General features: G+C 40.9%; 1 protein-coding gene across 2 annotated transcripts; it reads left to right on the top strand.

Annotated features, from left to right (window-relative positions):
* Positions 1-1,737: 1,737 nt before the first annotated feature.
* On the top strand, positions 1,738-17,693 carry fam53b (family with sequence similarity 53 member B). Of its 2 annotated transcripts, XM_044103765.1 has the most exons (6): positions 1,763-1,944; positions 2,552-2,612; positions 8,961-9,154; positions 9,764-9,812; positions 11,684-12,426; positions 16,652-17,693. In XM_044103765.1, the coding sequence occupies exons 3-6, from the start codon at positions 9,065-9,067 to the stop codon at positions 16,958-16,960; spliced, it is 1,191 nt and encodes a 396-aa protein (XP_043959700.1). In that variant the 5' UTR covers positions 1,763-1,944; positions 2,552-2,612; positions 8,961-9,064; the 3' UTR covers positions 16,961-17,693. The 2 variants fall into 2 exon arrangements, with proteins under 2 accessions (XP_043959701.1, XP_043959700.1); XM_044103766.1 differs by lacking the exon at positions 2,552-2,612 and having other exon boundaries at positions 1,738-1,944.
* The last annotated feature ends 6,376 nt before the right edge of the window (positions 17,694-24,069 follow it).

The raw sequence follows: 24,069 nt of genomic DNA, 5'->3' as shown, positions 1-24,069 counted from the left end.
ACATGTCAGAGTCTACCTGTTGAGCCATATTTATAGTTTTACTAACGGTAATTCATGATGTACAGCGCACATAGAATTTTGACCAATTATAGAAAAGGTTATGTATTAATTCATAAGTTTAATTCAAGGTTTATTTAACTACATGATTATGTATTTAAGAAATCAAAGTCATTTATGAAATTAATGACTTTCATTTCACAAGTGAAATGAAAGTCATCCATTTATAACTTATGACAAATAACAGACACATAAAATATATATACTTAAAATGACTCCAAAGGGCTCAGGGCAATTAAGAAAATGTATTTCTTTACATTTTATGAATTTTGTCCCCTGTACTACTCTGCCTGTGATCACTAAAGAAGTGCACTTTTCCAACAACTTAACTCGAGGCTGGTATCCAATATTGTGTAGGAGACAAATCCTGGGTCACCCAAAAGGCAGGCAAAAATAAAAGCAGACAGTCTAAAACTGAGCAGGACAGTCTGGAGAAGATTAGAAGAGAACAGCAGATGTTACGCCTTGATTAACAATTGTGTCTGCCACCCTTATGACGTCCAGTTAGGTGAATTCATTATGCCCCCCTTGGAAATGTTTTCAACTTACTGTAAAAAAATAAATAAATACATTGGGGCATATTAGAGTAAGAGAAGGTTTTTGGCAAAGGTATTGAGGGTTTATTTAAGTATTCATAACAATAAACCACAATATCTTATGGTTCAAAATTGTCAGATACTTGTTATTATTCTTCCATTGCAATGGTATACAAATATCCAGAATCTTTAGACATAAATGTCACATTACAACCACAAACCTAATTGGATTTTAACAAGGTTCTGTGACTGACCAACAAGAAGTAGTGCATGTTTTGAAGTGAAAGAAAAACTACATTTTTCCTGCACTACACAAATGTAACTTTCATGGAAGAGCAGCAAGTAAAAAGCAACTGTTGAAAGAACATTTTAAGGATTTCTGTACACCATAAAGAAGATGCACTAAATATGAGGAAGAAGGTGTTCTAGTCAAAAGAAAGCCAAGCTTTGGTTTACAGTAACAATGCAAACCTTGGCATAAAACTAAGACTGGACACACCATCCCTACAGAATCATACAGCCACCTCTTTGTTTGACAGTGCAGATGTATTTCTTCAGCAGGCACTGCATAGGTGTGAAGATATTTTTACCCATTTAAAGTGTGAAAATGGCAAGACCATTAACTAGTCTAATCATGATTAAAAAATATTTAATAGCATTTCAACACAGTTTGTGATTTGTGAAAATGCAATATGAAAAAAGGATTGCATTTTCTTAAATATATATAGCTGAATTGACCCTGCTCATCAATCAAAGCTACTTATTATAAATATGTTCACTTCTTATTACTTTTCCATCTGCTTAGTCTTGCATTTGGACTGAGGAGAATGATCAGGATCTCTGAAAGAGACGGGCATCCCACCATTATTTTGCCTGACTCAGAAGTTGTGGTTACTTTTCATTACTTCAAGGGGGTTAGACGACTATCCGAAAGGATGGAGGGGTGTTTCTCTCAACACAAGTCATTCAAAGTAAATGTTTTCCATTCATGTTCCTCAAACTTCAGTTCAGAAAACATAACAACTTTAAATATTAAAAATAACACAGACAATGACCGTCACGTTTGAGATTTAAAGGTATTTTTAATCAAATGTAAGTCTCATTTCTACCCCCTCTATGAGTGGTATCGTCCACGCAAGTCGTCACAAGCTCATTAGCGTGTAGTTCTGTGGGACAGTAGAGTAGTGGGGTAGTGTTGTAGTTAGTAGAGAGCAGCTGAAGTGAGCTGTTCCTTTTGCTTCCTACCTTGTTGTTTCTATTTTTTGCGAAAAGAAAACTCGCCATGGCTGACAGCAACTAAACAGCTGCTCTGAATTGTTGGGAATCCGAGGAACTCATCACAGTGATGCTTGTGAGTTGGAAATTTTGTTCAAATGTTCGCAACATTGCTCAGAAAACTTACTGCAACATCTATAGCTACACTACAAACAATGTTATAATTCTTTTTGAAGCTATGTTACACCTAAATTATGAGAATTGTCATTATTACTAGAGGTAGCGTCTTCGGGGGAGTCTGAATAGAGTTTCTGTTAGCTTAGCTTAAGTTTTCCTCATGAGAAATGCTATAGCTATGTCCCTTTGTTTTGTCTCTTTTAGCACTTATAATTTCCCCTTTTAACTATTTTTTTTACAAGTAAAGTCAACTCCTCTTTTACTATACACTATCTGTATGATACATAAACAGTGAGAAATATGTTGGAGAAACTTCTCAAAAGTGTTTTAAAATAATAACCATTCACATGATTAGTTAATACTTCATGAAAGGTGTTAAGTTTATTGGATCAAATGCTGATTATGAAGGACACGATCATTTCAGTATGGTTTCCTCCTATGTAAGACATTTAAAACAAGCTATTGGGTGGTTGTTTTTTTTAAATGAGTTTTCATTACAGCTGAATACTTACTGACACCACCTTATTTTATGGCTGTACTATTTTTCCTTTGACTTTTGGTTTCAGACTGTGGCACCTCAGCGGAATGTGGTTGTCTTATCATTTTGAAAGCCAGCTTGCCCCTCAGGTATGAAGTCAGGGTTAGCTGACACACATCCTACAGATTCAGCAGTTTACCATCCCGGCATCATAAACAAAAACAGAGAAACGTGAACACTGAAGTGTCCTACATGGCCGCAGTTGTGGCTGTAAAATTTTTGCAATCAAATTGCTAAAAAAATTAATATTTTCTGCATGTAAAGTTAGTACTTTACAGTTACAAGGGCTTGGCTGATTTTGTCAAGTTCAAAATTATGTTCTTGCTATGGTTTAATTCAGTTTCTCTGCCAAACCTGTTTCCCTTTCATTAGAAATGGGGTTTTAATAGAGTGTGCCAGTCACTTGTGGACCGGCTCAGTTTTCTTGGCACTTTTTCTTGCGACAAGAGCCATCCATCTGGAAGGTTAGCTGCAGGCTCGTGTGAAAAACTGTTGAACGTTTTAACTTGTATCCATGAGAGGGTTGCCAATCATCAAGACTTGCAGATGATTTACCTTTCCTTTTTAGGTACCACTGGAAATACTTAGTCATAGTCTTAAAACATTTAGACATGGTATTTGTTATCAAGTTACATTAGGCCACATATTCTTTAACAGATATTAGTTTTGAAACCAGATTTGAAGATTATTGCCGTCTAAAAATTTTTTTTTAGTTCTTAGTTTTTATTTCTCTATTATAAATAAAATGGCCATTTGAGCTTGAAACACGTCAGTGTCGATCACCAATCAAAGCCTATATCCAGCCCATTTGTCGGCGCATCTGTAGTTTCAGCTCCTTTTAATGAGATGCCCCAAAGTTTGCTGAAGTTGCCAGAGTTCCCGTCTTGGATCATAGCGTAATCAAGAGCTGCACCCACCCCACCTGTTGCTGCACGTCCTCTGATCAACTAGCTCAAAAGTAGGCTCCTAAACTAAATGACACTATGAGTGGGACTGACGTCTGGCTGGTTATGCTAGCAGGTACACTGACTAATTAAGCAGCTAATATCTGGTTGCTTAACCCCCCATGGAGTAGGAGCACCACAACTATGTCAAGATCAAAAGGATGATATTCTGCACAAGTCTATTAATCAAAATTATATTAACAAATATATGATGCCGAGAACATGATTATAGATGTAATAAACCTATCAGCCTATTGATTAACTATTCCTGCCAATTCCTATTTTGTACCATTAGCTGTTGTGTCCCCTTATCCACTGTGTAATTAAGAGACTTTGTTAGATTTAGCATTCAAGCGGACAACTTTCTTCTCCAACTTGGACAAGTTTGTCCAAAGCCTCGATTATCGAGCTCAACAAAGCTCTTGTTCTGGACAAATGTATACAGTGCAAGCGATTATGTATGAGATAATTAAGCGGCGAGCCAGCTTTAAGAACCTGGGCCTCCCTGGCTGCCATGCGTAGCCATGCTGAGCCTTTGTGTTTATGGTAAGTGGGCAGCTGCATGCCTGTGAGACCTTGGCTGTACCCCAGGGCCTCGACTGAGCCCGATAGCTGCCATTGAAGCCTCCCGGCCATGCTCATTTCTGACTATTCACTCACAGCTTTAAAAAATGTGGAGCAAGCCTCCTGTATGACTTGGTTTAATTTCTGTGAACGTGTTGGGCAGCTGTGTGCTTGCCAGCACCCTACAATGTGTTTCATAAAGTTCCTTTCATTCGGTCAGCCTCGACAGTACTAAGTACCACCTGCTGCTCACTGGGAGCTAAATAATGACCCCAACAAAGGAAGTTTCAGGTTTCGAAAACCTGGAGATTTTTCTGTGATGTGCAATCTGCTGATGCAGTGTCAAAAAAAAAAAAGCAGAAATAGAAGGCTAGATTTCTAATTTATTTCATATCAGAGTTTCAGTTTCTACACAGATACACAAATGACACTTTTCTTTTTCTTCTGTTAATTACTTGCAGTTAATGAAAACCCCCAGTTCAGTTTCTGAGACAATTACAATATTACAAATACACCAAAATAAAGGTTTTTAGATTCTTTTTGTTTTGACCTACACAACCATGGAGAAAGATTGCTGACTTGGCAGTTGTCCAGCAGACAGTCACTGAGACAATCCACAAGTAGGGTAATCCCCAAAAGGTAATTGTTGTACAAGTCGGCTATTCAGAGTGGTATATCCTAACATAATAATGGAAAATTATGTGGAAGAAAAAAATGTGGCGCAAAAAGTTGAATAGAATCCAACTTGTTTTGACATCCAATGAACCAAAAGATTTGCATAGAAATATGGGCCTACTGGAAGGTACGTACAATACAGAACATTCATTCAACACGTGGCTTATTTTGTATGTATGATTGCATCAGTGTGGCATGACATTTAGAATTGCTGGTAAAACCCACATTGCTTTAATAGGTTCTGTTGGTAATCTGTCAAACTGGTAATGTCAAACTGGTAATTTAACAGTTTTAGGGCACAAGCAAGAAGTCAAGTCTCTCCAAATTACCACTCAATGTGTGGCAACTTCACACTCAGTATCAGGCCCCTTAAATTCTGTGCAAGTTTTTTTTTTTTTCTTCCACTCAACTTTCTCTCAAAAACATCCTGCCTGTGGAGGAAGTCAGTGTTTGTCTGCTGGACAACTACCAAGTCAGCAATCTGTTTTCTGTGATATTAGGACATAACATGGTCCTGGCATAACATTTCTGTGTTAAACATTCTTTTCCTTGGTCTTATGAAATATTACAAGTTTTAGAGAAGCTCAACTCAGTGCTGAATTTTTATTGGCTGTAAGCCATAGTTTTCAGAATTAATCGTAATTTGTTTTATTTTTGTTTTAAATGAGAGAAAAAAAACAAGATTTTGGTCATACTTTAACTCATTGGGATGAATTTGAATTCTCAAAAGGTGGACATAGATTTGGCTGTTTGCTCTGTTTCCTCAAGAATGCTGTCTGCAGACAATGTCCCTTTTACCCTGAATTCCTTCTGCAGAGGTTGTAGAGATGAGGAACAGTACAAATCTCCCAGTTAGACTTCCAAGGCTGGCCATCTCAGGTGCTTGGCAGATTCTCCTTTTGTTGAGACAGCCACAGTTGTCTTTCCATTGATTTGTATTTCTTTAGGAACATCAAAACCTCGTCTCCATTAAACATTTGTGTGGATTTTTGTTCTTTTTATAAATTTAGCATCTTCTTAGAAAAAAAATATAAATCAAAAATTACACTTCTTAGTGGCAATCCTTCAGAGTAATAAATGTGAATAAGCTGAAGCCATATCAAAAACTTTGGTTTTTAATAGGGCTTTCCAAGTGCTATAAAACAGATTAGTATTAGCTCTAATTGTCAGACACAAAGCTGACAAATCCTTATGTAATGGTGGCCTGACCCATGGGATTACAGTCTAGGCAATGTATGGAAAAGCTGCTCAAACAGAGCAGACACTGCTGTTGGGGTCTTTGTCGGGATGCTTTGTGTGGTCCTTATGAAATTTAGTTAAATCTAGAGCAAATGAAAACATGCCGTCTCAAGACAAAGAGATCAAATTCATATTCATTTATATTTTAAAAAGTATTAACTCACTTTAAATCAATACACTTAGAATGCAATTCAGTCACAAAGTGGGATTGAGATCCTAATTAAAATGCAATACAATGCAGTTGTAGAATATTTGACAAAAAGCCCCCTTGTGTTGAATTGACCAAATAAGCTCTGTGGTTTCCTCGTGTCGTATCTCAAGTTTGCAGCACGATTGCTTGATGTCGCTGACAAACCGCTGGCCATGGTTAAAAAGTTTTCGGTGACCACAAAGGAAGAAGGGCAACATATGCTCATCCAAGACAGCATCATCATTGTCTCTCAGGACAGACGCCAGACAGCATTGCAGAAAGATGTGTTGGAAGTCAGTTTGTCAATCTGCCTTTGATGGGAAGTGAAATGTTCTGTTGCATTGTGCTCAGCGATTAGACTTTCTCAGTTGTCATGGTGGTTAAAGATAAAACAGTTATCGGATGCCAGAAGTGTAGAGACTCCCACCAATTCCAGATAAAAGGCGATGTCGCTAAGAGAGGTGCTTTCAGGTTTTACATCAAAATTGGAGAAGGACAGATATTTTTGTTGTTGAATTTGGCAATTTGTAAGATGCAGCTCTGGGCACAGTAATGGATGAAGGTGTGCCAAGCAGGGGCTAATAGGAGGAATTTGAAATTAGGCTTTGAAAAAATACCTTTGTTTCCTAACATCCATCAGAGTACTTATATATTATTATACAAAAACATGAGCAATAACTAGTTATTTTTTAATTAATTATTGCACAGAACATATGAATTAGCTGGGCTATCTGCTCATGTAGCCAGTCTATACTTGCTAATAGTGCACTGCAGCATTTGGCAGAGGGGCACTGCTTGGTTACTCTACCCTTTAGTCATCCTAGCACTTTCTATGGGACCCCATTAATAATTTTTGCATTTCAAGTGTAAATAATACAACTGGCATAATGGAAAACTTTTAGTTGTAAAACTTACTGATTTCAAAGAAGCCAGCTGCAAATATATTTATTCTTCTGGGAAAAGTAAAAAAAAGAATCAATCACATTATGGGTAAAGCGTGATCTGTAGATCTCAAGTTATCATGCCATGGGACTCTGATATTGGCCCATGCCTGATCTTACGTTTGCTATCCAGGTTTTGTCTATCCAAGGAAAAGAAGTGTCACTCCCTTCCGTTTTATTATTATTTTTTATTTCTAGCATTCAGCATCTTGTGTTTTTATTCAAAATCCAAGACAAGCTTGAGGTTTTCAAGGGCTGCAGGGCTAGGCTAGGCTTTTATAATTGTGTGTTTCACTTGTGTCATGCAGCAGAGGAATGTTTATCATTATGTTATAAACCTCACCCACTTGAAGTACTCAGTTCAGATTTATAGGGATAGGGGAAGGAAAAAAAGAGAGAAAGATGATTTAATTGTTGCAATTTTCTCTAACTGAACATATTGGTGGTGTTTATGATGGGAGTATGAAGAATGTCGGATAACCCTGGGAGTCGTTGGTCGGGAGGACTTCGTGTTGGTCGCTGTGTATCTGTTTCTGGGTCATTTAGATGCATAAACAACTGTTTCCCCTTCCGTAGCGTTAGTCGCAGCCATCTCGCAGATCTCTGTAGTCGATGGCCACGCCACGCATGTTATTTATCCCAAAGCTCTGCTCCTTTCCGTCACCAGATAAACCCAAAAGGTTCTGTGAGTGTTGTGAGTGTCTTTTCCTCTGAACCTCTCTCTTGTTCTGTCGTCTCGAGGTGATAAGTGTTAGTGATGGAAGTCATTCACTGAATTCAAACAGCACCTTTGGCGTGCTCCTGCACGGTCTTGTGACGCTGTTGCACTCCAATCCACACCCCGCAGCAGCAGATCTCTCTGCTTGCGCCTCTTCTGTTTTTGTTTGTTTGCTGGTTTCCTGCAGTGACCTTCAGGGCATCATACGACCATCTTGTGTCCTTTTTGTTCCATGATTGCTCTACCTGACATGGCCTTGCGTGTAACCGATCGCTGTGGTAGCGAGATCCTCTGCGACCATTATATAGATTTACATCTGACGGGGAGGCGGGCAATCAGCAGTTTTAATGTAATTGTGGAGCAACGTTAATACGAGGAGGCCTGTTTTGATAACCGCAAGGTCAGCTATTCCTGGCCGGCCCCCGAGGAATCAATTACACAACTCCTCTGTGGGTTCCAGAGTGGGGCACTTTTAAGGAAACTCGCACAAATCTAAAAAGGTGGAGTTCCACTTAATGTGGCTTTCTTGAGGAGGCCATGCGGAAGTGAAAACATATGATGGCAGAAGAGACAAATAAAGTGTGTTCTGGGAATGCAGCCTCAAAAAAACTTGAATTCCCATTATCTTCCACATATGTAGATGTTGAACAGGATGCACGTGTTGGAACAGCAGAAACGGAATCCGTGTGTGTGTGTGTGTGTGTGAAAGAGAGAAATGGAGCTTGGGTGTTTCAGTATAAAAAATTTATCTGTGCATGGAAGGTCACTCTTTAAGGTTAAATGTCTGTGAGGGGCTTTGGGTTTCAGGTTAGTTTGGTTTGTGCTGCTATTGAAATATTTAGTGTAGAGGCTGTAGTAGAAAATCTACAATATTTTGATAATATTCCAGATTTACAAAGTTTTTTTTTTGAGTTATTTTTTAATGTTTTTAAATCCACCCATGCATCCATCCATCTTCCTGTTGTTCCAGTCGCCATTGGACACCAAAGCGATTCTAAGATAATTCCTTTTGGGGATATTAGGTGTTTCTTTTCCATTTGATGATGCATTTCAGAGCCTGCGGGTCTGGGATCCCTTCTTCTCCATTCGGAGCTTTTATGTGCTCGACAGAATGTTAAAAATGCTCCGAATTCTAATCCCGCTCTCATCTCCCTTTGTCTTCTCAGGTTTGGGCCGAGAAGTGAAGCACATTCCAGCAGACTAATAGCACCAAGCCTGAAGAGATGGCCCTCAGCATGAATTGCCTTTACTGGACCAGCTGTAAACAGGGATGTGTGTTGTGATGGTGATCATTTACAAGAAAACAGTGGAAAAAAAGGCCGGCGACGATGTAACAGCAACACGTACGGACTTGGGCACGGTGAGAGGATGTTTTCAGATTACCTAAGCAGTTCCTTGTATGTGAAATGTGTCATTTTGTGTTTGTGTGACATACGCTCTTCAAAGGAGAGCGCAAGGTCTCTGAATTAAAACAACCTATTTCTCTTAAAACAAAGCTGAAACTTAACTTTCAGGCAGAATATTTAACAGCTGCCTGAGTGACTCACAGGACATGACATCAGAGAAACAATGTAAATGCTTTTTATGATTACAAATGCAGGACATTTATGCTACAATGACAGATGATTGCATCATAAAAGCTGGTAGCATTAACCAGGATTTCTCTTTGAATGACAGTGGAGTATTTTTTACACAAGGCTGACCAACTCTGACTAATTTTTTGTTCTGCATCCTTGCAACTTGAAACTCTGCCAGGAGAGAAGAAAATTCCCCCACTTATGTGGACTGAGATTGCCCTCAGACTCATGAAATGAAGTCATCGTAACTCCGTGGCCGAAATTTTGTTCACCATTTTCTTCAGTTTTATTGAAATTATTAACTACTACCTCTACCACCCCACATTCCTTTTATTTTTGTGGTGTTTCAATGAGCTGACAAAGAATCTTGTTCTGATTTCTAAACCTTCCAGGCGCCGACCATGAGCCAGGGAGCAGCACTTTTTTCTTGTGGACTCATGGGTAAGTTTTCCTTATCTCACTTGATCGATATGCAGATGTGCTCGTAACTTTACACGCTTTGGTAATGTGTATTGAGTTACTAGCTTCTGAGGGTTTATCTCAGCTGTTTTTTGCAGAGTGGAATAATTATGCAACAAACAACAACATTAAAGTCTATAAAAAAATTTGTTATGTAGAAAAAATAGATACTCAAATATATCCTTAAACCCCCACTAATATGTCTTTAGCATCCCTCTGCAAGGTCCAGCTTTTTTTAATAAAGTCATCAACAAATTTCTGATGTATTCCTGACTGGATGTGGGACTATAAATTGGGTACTTTATTTCAGATCAAATCTTTAGGATGTAGTTGATTCGATATGCTTTATTCATTTTCCTAAGCTTAACTTTGCTCTCACTGTTATTTGACGCACAAAGTGGTTCAAGTGCTGCTCTGCAGCTCGCAAAGACCTGGAAGTGTCTCTGCTGCAGTTGGTTTAAGGCCGTATGGATTCATGTGAAACAGGCCTGGCAGGTGGTTTTCAGGTACAAGAATGTATTCAAGTGAGTTCATGTTAGTAAGTTTATCTTTGCGGAAATCTCCTCACAACCTAAACACAGTAAACCTGATTTTTCCCACTTTTTTTATGAGATGAAAATGTCTGATATTCTTGGACTAACTATGGACCGAGGTGATGATAATACTTCCCACAGGCCTTGTTTTTGCTTCTTGTTTTGATTATCAGTGACGTTTATCTCGAGAGAGGAACAATTGTCCTGCGTGCTATGAATGGATAGTTGCTGCCGTGTTTAGATGCTGACACACCACCTCATGTTGGTTCCCTTTATTCAAAAGAAAAGACCAAAATCATTTGGGATGTGACTTAGTTTCCTGTGCTCCTTGCAACAACCCAGTCATCTGAATGTTTGTGAAGTATATATTTACTCCGACTCCTGCGCATTGAGCCAGCTGGACGTTGAGCTTCCTTCCTTTTTCCAGTTAGCACGGCGACTAGAGCGCTGCCTGAGGGACAGAGCAGGGTGTGTTTGTGGTGAATATAACACAAAGCAGCGAGTGCTATGAATTCGGAAACAATCCTGAAGCAGAAATTTGATGTCACTTATGTCTGCACAACCTTGGGACATATAGTAACAAAAAGCAGCAGTTTGGACTATCAGGATAATAATAATGTACTTTCTTTCCAGTCCTAGTGGAAAATGTTCCCTATGGAGTAAGAAATTCAGCCCTCAAACCACAATGCTTCTATCACAATTGAACAAAACAATCAATACAGACCGAGCTTGGGCTTTTCATCAATAGTAATACAACTGTCACGGCTTGGGGGCTAAATTTTACTGCATAGTGTCAATTTTCCACTACTATTTCAAGCCAGTTAACAAAGCCTCTACAACAAACCATGTGAGATTCATCTGTGAGAAACGGCAAACAACAAAACCAACTTAGATTTATAGTATTTTAAACCTCACAGCAGGGATGTCAAACTCATTTTCATTTTGGACAAAATCAAGATGAGGAATGTCCTCAAAGGGAAGTTGTGCCAGAAACTCTTTAATACAAATAAATTGTGTCGGTGTATTTGATGAGTACTTCTTAGAGTTAAATAATATTAAACATCTTTTCACATTGATGTAATTTTTTTTAATGTGGTAGTCTGAAGGGCCTCATTAAAACCTATGAGTGGCCTGTTTTTGGTCTTGAGTTTGACTGCCATGCTTTGCAACCTATTTGGAAAATTTGAGTGTTTTGTCTGTTTTACCCCGATACCAGTAACTGGCCCATTCTTATTGGAGATACTATTAACAAGCTTGCTCTGAACATCTGCTGTCTTGTGTTGAGCATTTAGAAAAATCCGCTGCTGCCGTTTGTTACAGAGACGAGCCGATGGCGTGAGGTGGGGACCAGCTGCGCCTTGCAGCAGCGGCCGGTCGGAACCAGCCTGGAGAGCCTGTGGGACGTCCTGCCCGACGTGCACAGAACTTCTGCCCACTGGGGCTGGGACATGGGCTCCACCTCCAGCACCATCTCCAGCCTGCTGCAGGACCTGAGTCTGACCGGGGCCTCGCACTCCACCGCGCCCCCCAGCAAGCGCCAGTGCCGGTCCCTGTCCTGCTCTGACGAGCTGAGCAGCTGCCGCTCCACCTGGCGCCCTCAAGGCTCCCGAGTGTGGACTTCGGTGGAGAAAAGGAGGTGCCACAGCGGGGGCAGCGTTCAACGCAGTGGCTTTGGGTACTCGCAGCTCTGCTTCCCGGGTATGCAGCGCAGCTCCAGCTTCAGCCTTCCCGCCTGCTCCGACGGCGAGGAGCAGCCCTGCTTCCCCCAGCTGTTGTCCAGGCCTTCCGCCTTCTCTGGCCCAACTCTCAACTCCTCTGATCCGTCTGCCCAGTCCCTCTACCTCTCCCATGAACAAATCTGCCTCCCAGAGGCGGAGGAACCCTCACCGGTGAGCTCGCCAGACTCCACTCCAGAACTTGAGCGCCGCGGTGGAGAAGGTGGCCTTGCCCGGAGTCTCTCCCAGCCTTGTGTCTTAAACGAGAAAAAGATCGGTGTGAAACGCAGGCGGCCAGCAGACTCTCAGAAACAAAGGCCTTCCCTGGATCTGGCAAAGATGACTCAGGTTAGTGTTTGAAGAGCAGATCATAAAGTAGGAAAATATGTGGAAGAATTTCCTGGTTTCAGTCAGTTTGTCATTATTTATAATGGACAACATAAAATGCTGCATATCAGATAAGAGACAAAGGAAAACAAAGACCAAATGGAAAAAAGTGATGTTGGTTTGGAGACTGAGAAATATGTTTAATTGGAAAGGAGGAAAAAAAATAACAGATTCTAATAACAAATTGAACAAATTAAATATCACACTGACGGATCTGTGAGGATGTTTTATTTGTAGGTTTTTGCATAAAGGGGGCAAATTATATTTTCTGTAAAAAAAAAAAATAAATAAAAAATTGTACTTAGTCTTTATAACATCTACCAGATTCTAAGCAGATTCTACAGACATCTATCGGATAAATTCTACATTTTGTGATCCAAACATGATCATGACTTGTGAGATTTGGTCCGTGTCCTCCAGCCTCTGTAGCGTTTGCGTCTTACACTCACAAACGTCATTTATTTTTCCTTTTCTTTCTTTTTTTTTGCTTGTCATGGCGTAAAAACAAACACGGTCGCGGCGGTCTCCCTCGACACACCTCGCAAGTGTCTGTCTGCATTGTTGTTGAAAGCAGTCATTCATTCATGCAGGCCTGTTGAGAGTCACATTCCATTATGTGGGTGTGTATTTGCATTCGCATTCAAGGAGGAGAATATTGTTGTATTTATTGCATGGGAGAAGACAGCTGGGTCAAAGCAGACTTCTAGAAAACGGGTTCACAATCCAGCACACCTCTCTGTTTTAGCTTGCACATCCATGGAAGCGTTACTTCTTCCTGCCCTCACATGGAGTAAAGTTCCATGTATTTTCATAAACACGAAGCATGCCTTGGCCTTTCAGAGACAGTCATTTGGAGTTCAGCAGTGTCACTGTTGTGACACAGCTAGCAGACGCCGCAGGAGCTTCAAACAGAGGCGAGGTCAATGTAGAGCAAAACAACCCGAGGCGAGACAACCAAAAGTGCTTTCACACTGTTTTCAGCTGCGGATCTTCTCTATTGTTTATGTGTTGTTCTCTGATTCTGTGCAGAAGGACAACATCAGTCAACACAGAGAGAAAAAAAAAAAAAAAAGAAAAGTGAAAGCTGTTACTATTTTGAAAAAGTTCTCCAGAAATCTAAAGAGTTTCTCTTTTCAAATTAAGAAGCTCTAAGATGTGTTTAGTGGTGATAAGGCTCTGAGGTTACTCCCCACCCAGCTGTAGGACTTTTCCATCTACCTTATCAGAACTCAAAGTCACCCCACTATTCAAATGGCCTGCAGCGTTTCTGAATGCGTGTCTCTGGAGCGTACTGCCATCCAGACATGTCGGCGGTGTAACTTTCCCGAGGAGAAACCAATCGCCTGCTGCGGAGCTCAGCCTCGCTTTACAAATGTCAGGAAGTGGAGCTGTGGTGGCTGAAGGTTATAGATTATCAAAAAGAGAAGACAGATATCTGTTATTTCAGCTTAACTACAGTGCCCTACAAAAGTATCCATGCCCCTTGGTGTTTTTTTTTTTACATTTTGTCAAGTTACAACCACATTTAACAATGTATTTCATGGGGACTTTTATGGGATAGAAAAGTACAAGGTAGTGCATAAAAGTGAAGTGGAGGAAAATAATCTTTGTTTTTTTGTTGTTGGCCGTCGTATTAATAAGTAGAGTCCAGCTGTGTAATTTGATTTCTGTGTTAATCCAGGTATTCTGTGAAAAAGCCTCAGAGAACATTTGTTAACAAGCAACATAATGAAGAACAAGGAACACATCAGGGCAGGGAGGAAACGCGTGGAAGAGTTTAAAGTAGTTATCCCAAAGCAAAGCAGTGGTAGTAAAGCTGGTAGAACAAACTACGAAATAAGAGCAGGTACTGTTGAAGCTATAAGATTACATGCCCCATATAAAAAACCTCCCCTCTATCCTGTCAAATAAGATAGCAGTGTTTAAGGTGTGGCCTGAACATAAATCTACAGGTGTTTACTTCAGTTATCTCAAATGTATCAGTTAACCTATGAGAAGCTTCCAAACCCATGACATCATGTGGGCTTTCTCTTACTGAAACTCCTCTTAAATTCTTCCTCTCGTTTCTCTGGCATTGAGCAAATAGAAATAATTTTGGTAATTCTAGCTGACCTAAAAGATGAGACGTTTGGTCTGGCTTAACTTCAGACTGAAAGACAAAAGTTGCATGTGTCTAAATACAAATGCTTACCATTTGTAAAAGAAAATTGGAAACCATGTATCATTTTTCTTCAACTTCAAAACTATGCACTACTTTGTTTCAATCTATCACCAAAAAACCCCCAAAAACAATAAAATACATTGAAGCCTAGTGGTTATAATTTGATGAAAGGTTAATGAACATTTGCAAAGAAGTGTATTGATCTCGTCTTTCTGGATGTTGTATAGTTGAGGTCAGCATCTGTGGCTTTGATGACTTTTTCATTTTGCTCAGACCTATGTTGTTGTTGGGTCCCTTCCAAATGTTCTGTCCCATGTTTTGATCCAGAGGTCTGACTCTGGAGTCTGACATGCTAATCCAACAATGCAATAATTGGCATGGCGGATAAATATCCCTGCTTTCCCAGAGCCAAGAAAAACATCAGTATTCCTCTTTGATCTACAGCAATCATCACTGTCTAGAAGGTCATGGATGAAAGCTTCAGCTCTAGCTGCCCCGGTCCTCGTTCTTCTCATTTTCTGCTGTTAAATGACGATAAATCACTTTTAAGATATCTGAACTAAATTCGCTTGGGTATTTTTTGTTAGATAATGACCTGGGAACGCTAACTTGGAGTTCGGGAATAAAAAGCGAACACTTTTGTTTGGTCCGAGTAGATTGAACTTACAGCTCTGTGCTCACCAGCAGTTCCTTTCACCACAGAGTTATCTGATCATAACAGCTCGAGTTTTACTCCTCAGTTCTGAATGGGGCTTAACTTAGTGCTACATCTGTGCCTCATCTGAGATGTGCAGATTTATGGATGCTGCAGCTAACGCCACTTCCACCGCTTGCAGCTGTTCACTCTGCACTCGTTTGTGAGGGGATTGGCGTTTTATAAGACGGGTGGTACATTTTAATTGTCTACAGAAACATGTAATGGCCAACTACTGATGGTGTTTATGAGTTAACACAGAACATGCATCAAGTTTGGTCAATCAGGTACTTTTTTTATTAATCTTGAAATCATAGGTTTTTCCACCCAATTCAACTAAATCTATTGATCATCTTCATTCACAAGCCTCTTAAACTTAATTAACAGTCCCATTCTTTCCAAAGGTTACATAAGCACGCAAATGATGGGGGGGGAGGGATTCACAGAGGCCCCATTCTCTCTCGTCCCCCCGACTCGACACCGGCGAGGCATGAGGCAGCTGTCCTGCCTTCTCCATATTAGCCATACAGATTGGATAAGTCTCTGTCGTAAAGGCTTCTCATTCCGGCACGCACAGCTGTCGCAGGGCATGCCCGCTGCACCACTGGCACATGTGTATTCGCCTGAAGAAGCTTCTAGGTTTCCCAGATCTAAGTGCACATTGTGCAGGGCCATCGAGAGGCCAGAGGAGTCAAAAGACTGACATGAGTGATGCATGGCCACTTGCTGCGTGGGTACTCGAAACACAGATCACAGCTTTGTAGCCTCAACCAGAGTGAAATGTGAGCTGAATTAATGCCCCAAGTTTTCTGGGTTTTTTTTTTTTACTCTATATTATTCATACATTAGCTCTGTTGTTGTTCCATACTTTCATCACATCATCTCAGAAGTAATAACGAGAAGTAATGGTGCAAATTAATTTAATCTTTTAAATACAAATCTGACTAAATGTCAGTAAATACAATATTTACTTTCAAATGAAAAGAATACTTTGGTTTCTTGGTCCCTGATAGACTTTACCGTAAGAATTCATAATGTATGCATTACATGCATTATGAAAAGGTAATTCTAGCCGACCTAAAACTGTAAAGTTTAAATATATTTTTAAGATATATAACCTGCCTTTAATATTCAGCACTGCTGATTCACCTTTATCTAATCTTGATGCTGGTAATATAATCTCTATTAGTCATTTCCTTTTTGATATCAAAATTTCAGGCAGACCTTTCATAGAAGAAATGAGTCTTTTACCGTTACTAATTTCTTCAGATTCAGAAATTATATTTACAAGGTTGTTTTGATTTCTTTGTTTTCCCCCTGTTTCTCTACAGAAACTTCGGAGTTTCCACAGTCTCAGCTGCCCCGGGATCACAAGCGACGACCCGTTAAAGTCCGGCCCGGCGGCCCTCTCTCTCAGGCCCAACGCCGACGACCTGTCTGACGACGAGGACGGCCCGGAGCACAACGGGAACGAGTCGTCCGACGCCGACTGGAACCCCAGGGGCCGTGGCGACAACACGATGGCGGGAACGACCGGAGGGAAGGACGGCGAGACCCTGTGGGTGGGGCTGTGCAGCATGACGAGGGATATGTACCAGCTGGGAGGAGAGCTCGACATCGAGCAGATTGAGAGGAACTGAGCTGAGCTGCTATTTTCCCTCCTCTGGCGGTAAAGCTAATCACGGGACTGGAAGTTTATCACCAGGTGGTACAGTAAACAGTGCTGATAGTCTTAAGGACAAAGCAAAAGGGGAGCTCATGCAGAGAGCATTCCAGGGCTTCTTTTTTCTTCTTCTTAAAGAGAGACTGAGCAGGAGTTTTGTGCTTTAAATGTCCATGTTTGAGGACTTTGTGTTGTTAGAGGCGACTCCCTCCCCACTGTGGGGTGTCTCAGGATAAAACGGAAGTCAGGGAAGAAGGATCTGAGTTGAAATAAGAAAAAAAAACAAAAAACAAAATGGATACTCTGACATCACTCTAACCCTGAATAGCCTACTTGTGCTTTGTTTGGAGAGAATTCACAGCAGGTTTGTACAAATTCTCTGCACTAGAAAGAGTGTCTTTATTTTTCCTCTGACGTTCCTCACTAGCACATAGGTACATGATGGAGACGAATGAACACCACTTATCAAGCTACTGTTGAAGCTCTGTTCACGCTTTACTGAGCAGCAAGCAGCACAAAACACCTATAAAGTATCCAGATGCTTAACGTTTTACTGAGATCTGAGTTCCTGAATGTCTGGAAGACGCTTTGAGATGCTAACTGTGTTAATGTTCTTTCTTTCTTATGATTTGTAACTACAAAGTTATGGAGAACATGAACATAATTTCTATATAAAAAAAATAAAATAAACACAGGTTTAAAACTGTAAATTGTAGTCACTTTATTTGACTTGATGTTTACAATCTCCGTTGTACGCTTTGCAGGTTTGTGTCTTGTTTTTGCTCAGGTGCTTTGCCAAAAATATTTATATGGTTTGAAGTTTTTCACTTTTTCTCAAGATACAACTGTTTTATTTGGGTTTGGTTTGACAAATACCGCAAACAAATGCAAAGTTGTGAAGATTTCACATAGAAAAATCAACAAATATTGATCTGTGTTCAAACCACAAGTCCTTACACATGCAAAACACAAATGCTGAAGTTTTTACTCATTTTTGCAACATAGCTCAAAGTAAGCTGGATGAAATGGATAGTGTCTGATGATTAGTCTTCACCTGATTTGACATTGACTTATTGGTTTTAAGTCAGGACTTTGACTGGGACATTTTTACTCATAAATTCAATTCATTTTAGCTCTGGCTGTAGGTGTCCTACTTTAAAGTTGAAGTCCAACTAGTTTCCAGCTTCCCTGTTCCTGCTGAAGAAAAGCATCTTCACAGCATCATCCTGCCGTCACCAAGTTTTTACAATGGGGATTGTGTGTTCAAGGTTACGTGCAATGTCATGTTTCTTATCTCTGTGTTGCATATTTGTGTATTGCAGGAAAGCTTTAGAATTTTTTTCCTTGATCTCATTGTCACGAGTAATAGTTGAGAAATTTTCCCACCTGAGCTATCCTCCTGACTTACCCTGGACCTTTTGGCTGCTTCTTGACAAAAGGCAGCTGTCAGAATAAAAGATCCAAAATCTTTGGTGGAAATATTTAGTCCAATATGACATCTAAAGATTAAAAATACATATATACTAACAAATAAAACAAGTATTAACAGTTGTATAAAATGGGGGTTGAACACAAATAGATGTCACACTTCCTGGCTTTTATTTGTAAAGAATTGTTTCCATTAACTTTACAATCATGGAGCGGCCGTAATGTGACAATGTGGAAAAACTTCAAGGGTTATAAATATTTCTGTGCAGCATTGTATGCCATGTTTCCTTAGCTAGCCTACTTTTTTATGAGATGGCATGAGGCTTGACATTTTATGTGTTAAAACAGTTTTACAATGAAAGGTTACATGTAACATAGATTCAAAAGTTTCCTCGTGGACTTTGGTTTCACGCTGCTTTTTAAGCAGACAAATAATTGTTATAGATGTGGACGCACTGCGAGTTTATAGATTAGATTATTCAGCATTGATGTTCTTTTGTTGCTTTTCTCCAATAAACTGCACATTTAAGTTTTAAAACACGCCTATTAGCAGGGCTCATCTATTTAGCAGCAAATGCCATTGTTGGTTTACTCGTCAATGCAGCAATACAGACTGACCCAATTAAGCTGCATGAAAACAATTGCAGCAGTAAGCGTGGTGCGGCTGATGGGCCTGTGTTTGTGTGCTGAAGCGGGGAGGACGCTGAGCAGGGGAGGGAAGTCCGCTCCGTTTTTTTTTCCAATATAATTTTTTTTTTCTTTTTTGATGGCGGGCGGGTGGAGAGGTGAAGCTAAGCGACGGTTCACCCCAAAGACCTCGCTCCCTCCCCGCTCTGGGAAACAAAAGGGGCTTTTTCTCTAAGGAGCGCGGTGACGTGGGAGGCGGCAGTGAATGTGGGCCATGTGTCAGAGCTGTTGCTGCTCCGTTTGTCTGCTTCCCCTCCCCGGCTCTGGTGCCTGTGTAGACCTCAAGAGTTCGTATTGTTCCCTTTTCTTCCTTTTTTTTTGTGGCTCTGTTGTGATTGCACACCCTTTTGTAGCGTGCTCACACTGAGAGTGATGCTGCTCGACATTCTTTGAAAGTGTATGGTACCTTTTGAAGGAATGAAGTCACATCATTAAAGGTCTAGATGAGTAATTCGAAGATTGCTTGACATGCTATTCTCCTGGCTCAAATAGCACACAAAGCCCCATCTGTGGGGAATTAAAGTGGCCTCCAAGGCCGCAGCGTGCTCCTGTAATGGATGATTATGTTGTCCTACGAGAATCTGTATGCTTGCACAGTAAGGTCACATTCACTCTTGTCAGCCGCCTGTGGTACGTGCAAGCCACTTACCGGCCCGGGAAATGGGTAAACATGGCCCTCGTTAAACGTGTTGAGCAGCAGACTGACACACAGAGGGCCCCTGGGTTTAATCAGCGAAGTGACAGGAGTGAAAGGAGGCTGTGTTCTGGGAGAAGATAGGCATACAACAGGAGGGGTGGGCTATGCCAAGGTCCAACGCTGCACGCTCTCACAATCCCCCCCCCCCACAATCCCCCCCACAAACACTAACTGAGCAGTTTTGGTCACTTTTGAACTGTCATAAGGGGTTATACACAGTCCTTTCTGCTCCAATAACTGCATTTGCTTTTTTTTTTGGTTACACCTAACTATTCAAAATTATCAAACACATTTAATGTCAGATAAAAATTACCAGGGTAGATGCAACAAAATCTAGTTTTCAAATGAGGAAAAAACTATCTAAACCATCCTGGCCCTGTGTGGAAAACAAAGTGCCCTCAGAGCAGACAGAGCAGAGAACTGTTATAAGTCTTATCTCAGGGGTGTTGGGAGTTTTTTTTTGTTGTTTTTTTGTGCGAATCAACAGCTTGATTCTACCACAGATTCTCAATCAGATTTAAGTTCAGATTTTGACTCTGCCCATTACAACACAGTAAGCCATTCACAGGAGATTTTGTTTGTTTGCTTTGAAAATTTTTTCTACTGGATAATCAAAGAGATCTTGAATTTCATGAACCAAATCTTTCCAGATTTTCTGGTGCAGATCTCATCAGACCTTTGACCCTTTTCATTGCACCTGGGGAGTTGAAGTTGTGCCAGAAACCTTTTTTCTTCATTTTGTTTATTGGGTTGTTTCAAGGCTAAGCTGTCGCAAAAAGGACAATTTAAAGCTATAAAGGCTCTCCCTATGTTAAGAAAGTTCCAATTTCCAAGATGGTTGCAGGAACCATTATAGGAGCACTCAACAGGCCTCCTTTCACTCTGACAACAAAGCAACTGGAACTCCTCCGAAAAAGGAGCCCAGAGAGAGACCTGGCTGCAAAGCCGAGGTCAGCTGTAAGCTTTCAGATGTTTTGAATACCAAGACAATGGGTTTACATTGCATGATGACATACGACCACCGTTACACCCGGATTATGCATACGTACAAGGTCGAGGACGGCATCGTGGGGACGTGCTTTGTGTCTAGAGCGCGAGGCCTCAGAGAGGCTTCAGTGGGCAGATGAGAAGGGGTCATGTCCCTGGAGGGGGGATTGTGACGACCGTGGGCCACATTAGCAGAATACAGACTCCTCTGTGTTTGAACTGGGATGCTTCTCAGATTGCTTGTAAAGGCTGTCATGGGGAAACTGGGAACGGGCTGGGAGGGAGAACGACGAAAAGGAAGGAAAAATCAGGCTTTGGCTCAAACCATAACTATTCAGACTTTTAAAACCTTACCACACCTCTTGGAACTGTTGGCACAGTTGCCCAGGAGGAGGAATGGAGAATGATGAAATGTGGAGGAAAGCATGAAGCCTGGCAAGCAAAAGGCAAATATTCCACACTCAGGAGAGAGGAGGAGGTGTGATTAACAACCAGCTGCTATAAAAACAAGTTCAGGTTTTCCACGGATAACGGAGCGCTCAGTGCTGCAGGTGCTCTGCTCCGTCTGGTCACCTGACCCACCATTTCCTGTGAAACAGGAAGAGGCAAATGAGAGGAGATGAAAGTTCAAGGTAGTACACAGCTGGAAGTTGTTTTAGGTGGGTGAGTGCAGGTGTGGCACAAGTGTGGCAGTGTGCGTGCAATTAAGGAGGAGCCTAACCCAAACAGATGACATAAATCCGAGTATGAACGTTGGCTCAGGGTGACTGCAGGGAGCACGCTGCACGATGTGTGCTAGGTAGGACCCTCAGGGCGTCACTTCTGGAAAAACAAAAAAAATCTGTTTTCTTTTATAATTTTCCTATAAAGTGCAACAAATATCTGCTACAGCATATTTTTTTCTTAAAAGAGTTTTCTGAAGTTGTATAGAACCGTTTTTGAAAAGAACCTTACATTCTTATGAATATGTGAAAGTTGTGCAAATGATGGCGCCGGGTTAAATGCCAGAGGCTGGAATTCACAGATGAGCCACTTTCTGCAACGACGCAGCCCATAACATCATGTGGACCAGTTTTAACACTTTGCGCACCTTCCACTTTTGTTTTGTTAGTCCTCAGAGTTTAGTTCTAAACATCTTGGGGATCATTAGAATGTTTTTGGCAAACATGGGTTTTTCTTGGTCAGCTATGGCTTTTCCCCTGGGAATTCTCTCAAGGGTACCTCCTTCTAATCTCTGAATCCTACGTTCTGACCTTAACCGAGGGAAATGAGGCCTATGATGCTTCAAATGTTTTTCTGGGTTCTTTTTCTGAGTCATTGATGTTTTCATGGAATAATTTTGGTCGCCTGAGACAGGCTAACCTGAGAAGGTCCACCGCTGTTAAGCATTTTCTCCTTCTGTAGGTAATGTCTCTTTCTGTGGAGTTTAAAAGCTGTAAAAACAGCTCTGCAACTCCGCATTAAGGTTAGTTGAATGATCAAACAGGTCAGCCCACAGCCAGGTTGCTAAAGTTGTTACAAAAACCTTTTTTGAGCTGTGAAGACGCCACAGAAAAGGAGTAGAAGCTGCATATGAAGATCACGAGTATAAGTCAGTGAGGTTGGCCTGCCGTCACATCATGAACTGAAACTAAGCAACAAGCAAATCTAACCATGCAGAAGAGTGACAAGCTGATGTGAACAGCTGCTTGAAGAGCGGCCTGTTGCTTAATCATTTGACAGGTTGTCAATAATGGGAGTGAGCTCACACACGTCCGGACACGTCTGCTGAAAATGAGGTCATTGCTGTTATCGGGAGCAGCTCTGCAGGCTGCAGGGACGGTGAAGGAATCAATATCCTGGACTCCAGGAGGAACTTACCACTGTTTACCCAACATGGCAACCTGAACTGGATAAACTCGAACTAATTTGTAACTCGTGTAAAAAAAAAAAAAAAAAAGCAAAAAAAAAAAAAAGAGACCTCTGGTAATTCTTGAGAGGTGCGGTTAACAACCAGCTGGCTCAGGGTCATGAGATGCGCTTGTATCTGAGACAGAGGAATGCTGAACTTTCCAAGAAAACTTCTGTTTCAGACTACGTTCGAAAAACTGGAAGAACAAAAAAAATCTAAAACCAATGAAATGAATGTTTAACTGCTCCTCGTACAAGGCCAACGGGCAGGGAAGTATCACAGACACAACACTCATTCAAACAGAGCATAAGCTGTTAGAAAACAGAGCACCAGCAGTACCAGCTGCTAGCACTTTGCCAGGAGCATTAATATTTAATAAGCAATCTGAAGGAGCAGCGACACAACCAGCTCAGACACGGTTTCATAACACTTTGCAGCATTTTTATTACCTCTAATTGTCCAATAACATTCAAGCATGTGTGTCAGCTAATGGTGAAATGAACCAGTCAGACCTGAATGAATCACTTGGCAGCAGATTTCTTTTCTCGCAGAATGTACACTGGGACCTTGGGGGCAGGCAATTGAGAATCATTTGTTTTATGCCCCACTTCAAAAAGGCCTCTGTGATCCAGCTGGCACGCACGGATTTTACACACTCATCATTTTATCAGCCCTCGCTGTACAGCGCAGTGCAGAAAACATGTGACGTAACGATCAGAGGCCAGCAGGGGAGGAATTCAAGTCAAAACAATAAACATAAGCAGAGATTTGTTGTTCTTCTTGCTTCACTTATGGAGTGCCTGCTTCATTTTCTTCGATTCAGCACGTAATCGTGAAGTGGGGAGAAAGGAATGTAATTTTTAGCTAATTATCTAAACCAGTAGCTCTTTTTAAGGATGTTGTCCTGCGTGCAGGTGAACATCTGCCCCAGTCTCTGGTCTTCTGCAGCCTCACACGTTTTCTGCCAGGATTGCCCTGTAATTTTCTGAGCCCATCTTCCCATCAACTCTGTCGTCTAAAAAGGCTTGTGGCAAAATGCAGTGGGGGATTCTTTTGGCTTTCTTTCAGAAATTCAACTTCCCTAAAAATAGATTTGTGTTCTGCAAAACTAATAGTTGCGGTATCTTCAGTTTCTTCTAAGTCTTATTTGATTTCTTGGCTCCTTACAATTAATGCTCTCCTTGCATGGGCTCACCGTTAAGCTTGATGGTCCGATCTTGTTAAGTTCGTAGTTGCCAATTTTATGTGATTTAACAAATAAAGTTAGCATTAGCATTAGGTTTTTGTGATGATCAAATCTTGGGATATTGTTTTATAATTGAGTCCTACTTTAAACAACTCCACCAAGTTATCTCTGACCTGCCATTGTGTTCTTTGGTCATCATGATGCCGTTTG

The sequence above is a fragment of the Gambusia affinis genome, linkage group LG20, assembly GCF_019740435.1.
Source record: "Gambusia affinis linkage group LG20, SWU_Gaff_1.0, whole genome shotgun sequence".
In the NCBI taxonomy this organism is placed as follows: Eukaryota; Metazoa; Chordata; class Actinopteri; order Cyprinodontiformes; family Poeciliidae; genus Gambusia; species Gambusia affinis.
This window is presented reverse-complemented; position numbering and strand designations above follow the sequence as displayed.

Excerpts from the sequence above, each read along its gene's own strand:
- fam53b (XM_044103766.1), top strand. The coding sequence starts at position 9,065 with ATGTGTGTTGTGATGGTGATCATTTACAAGAAAACAGTGGAAAAAAAG. Across the intron at positions 9,813-11,683 it reads TTTTTCTTGTGGACTCATGG|AGACGAGCCGATGGCGTGAG; the intron begins GTAAGTTTTCCT and ends CGTTTGTTACAG. Across the intron at positions 12,427-16,651 it reads ATCTGGCAAAGATGACTCAG|AAACTTCGGAGTTTCCACAG; the intron begins GTTAGTGTTTGA and ends GTTTCTCTACAG.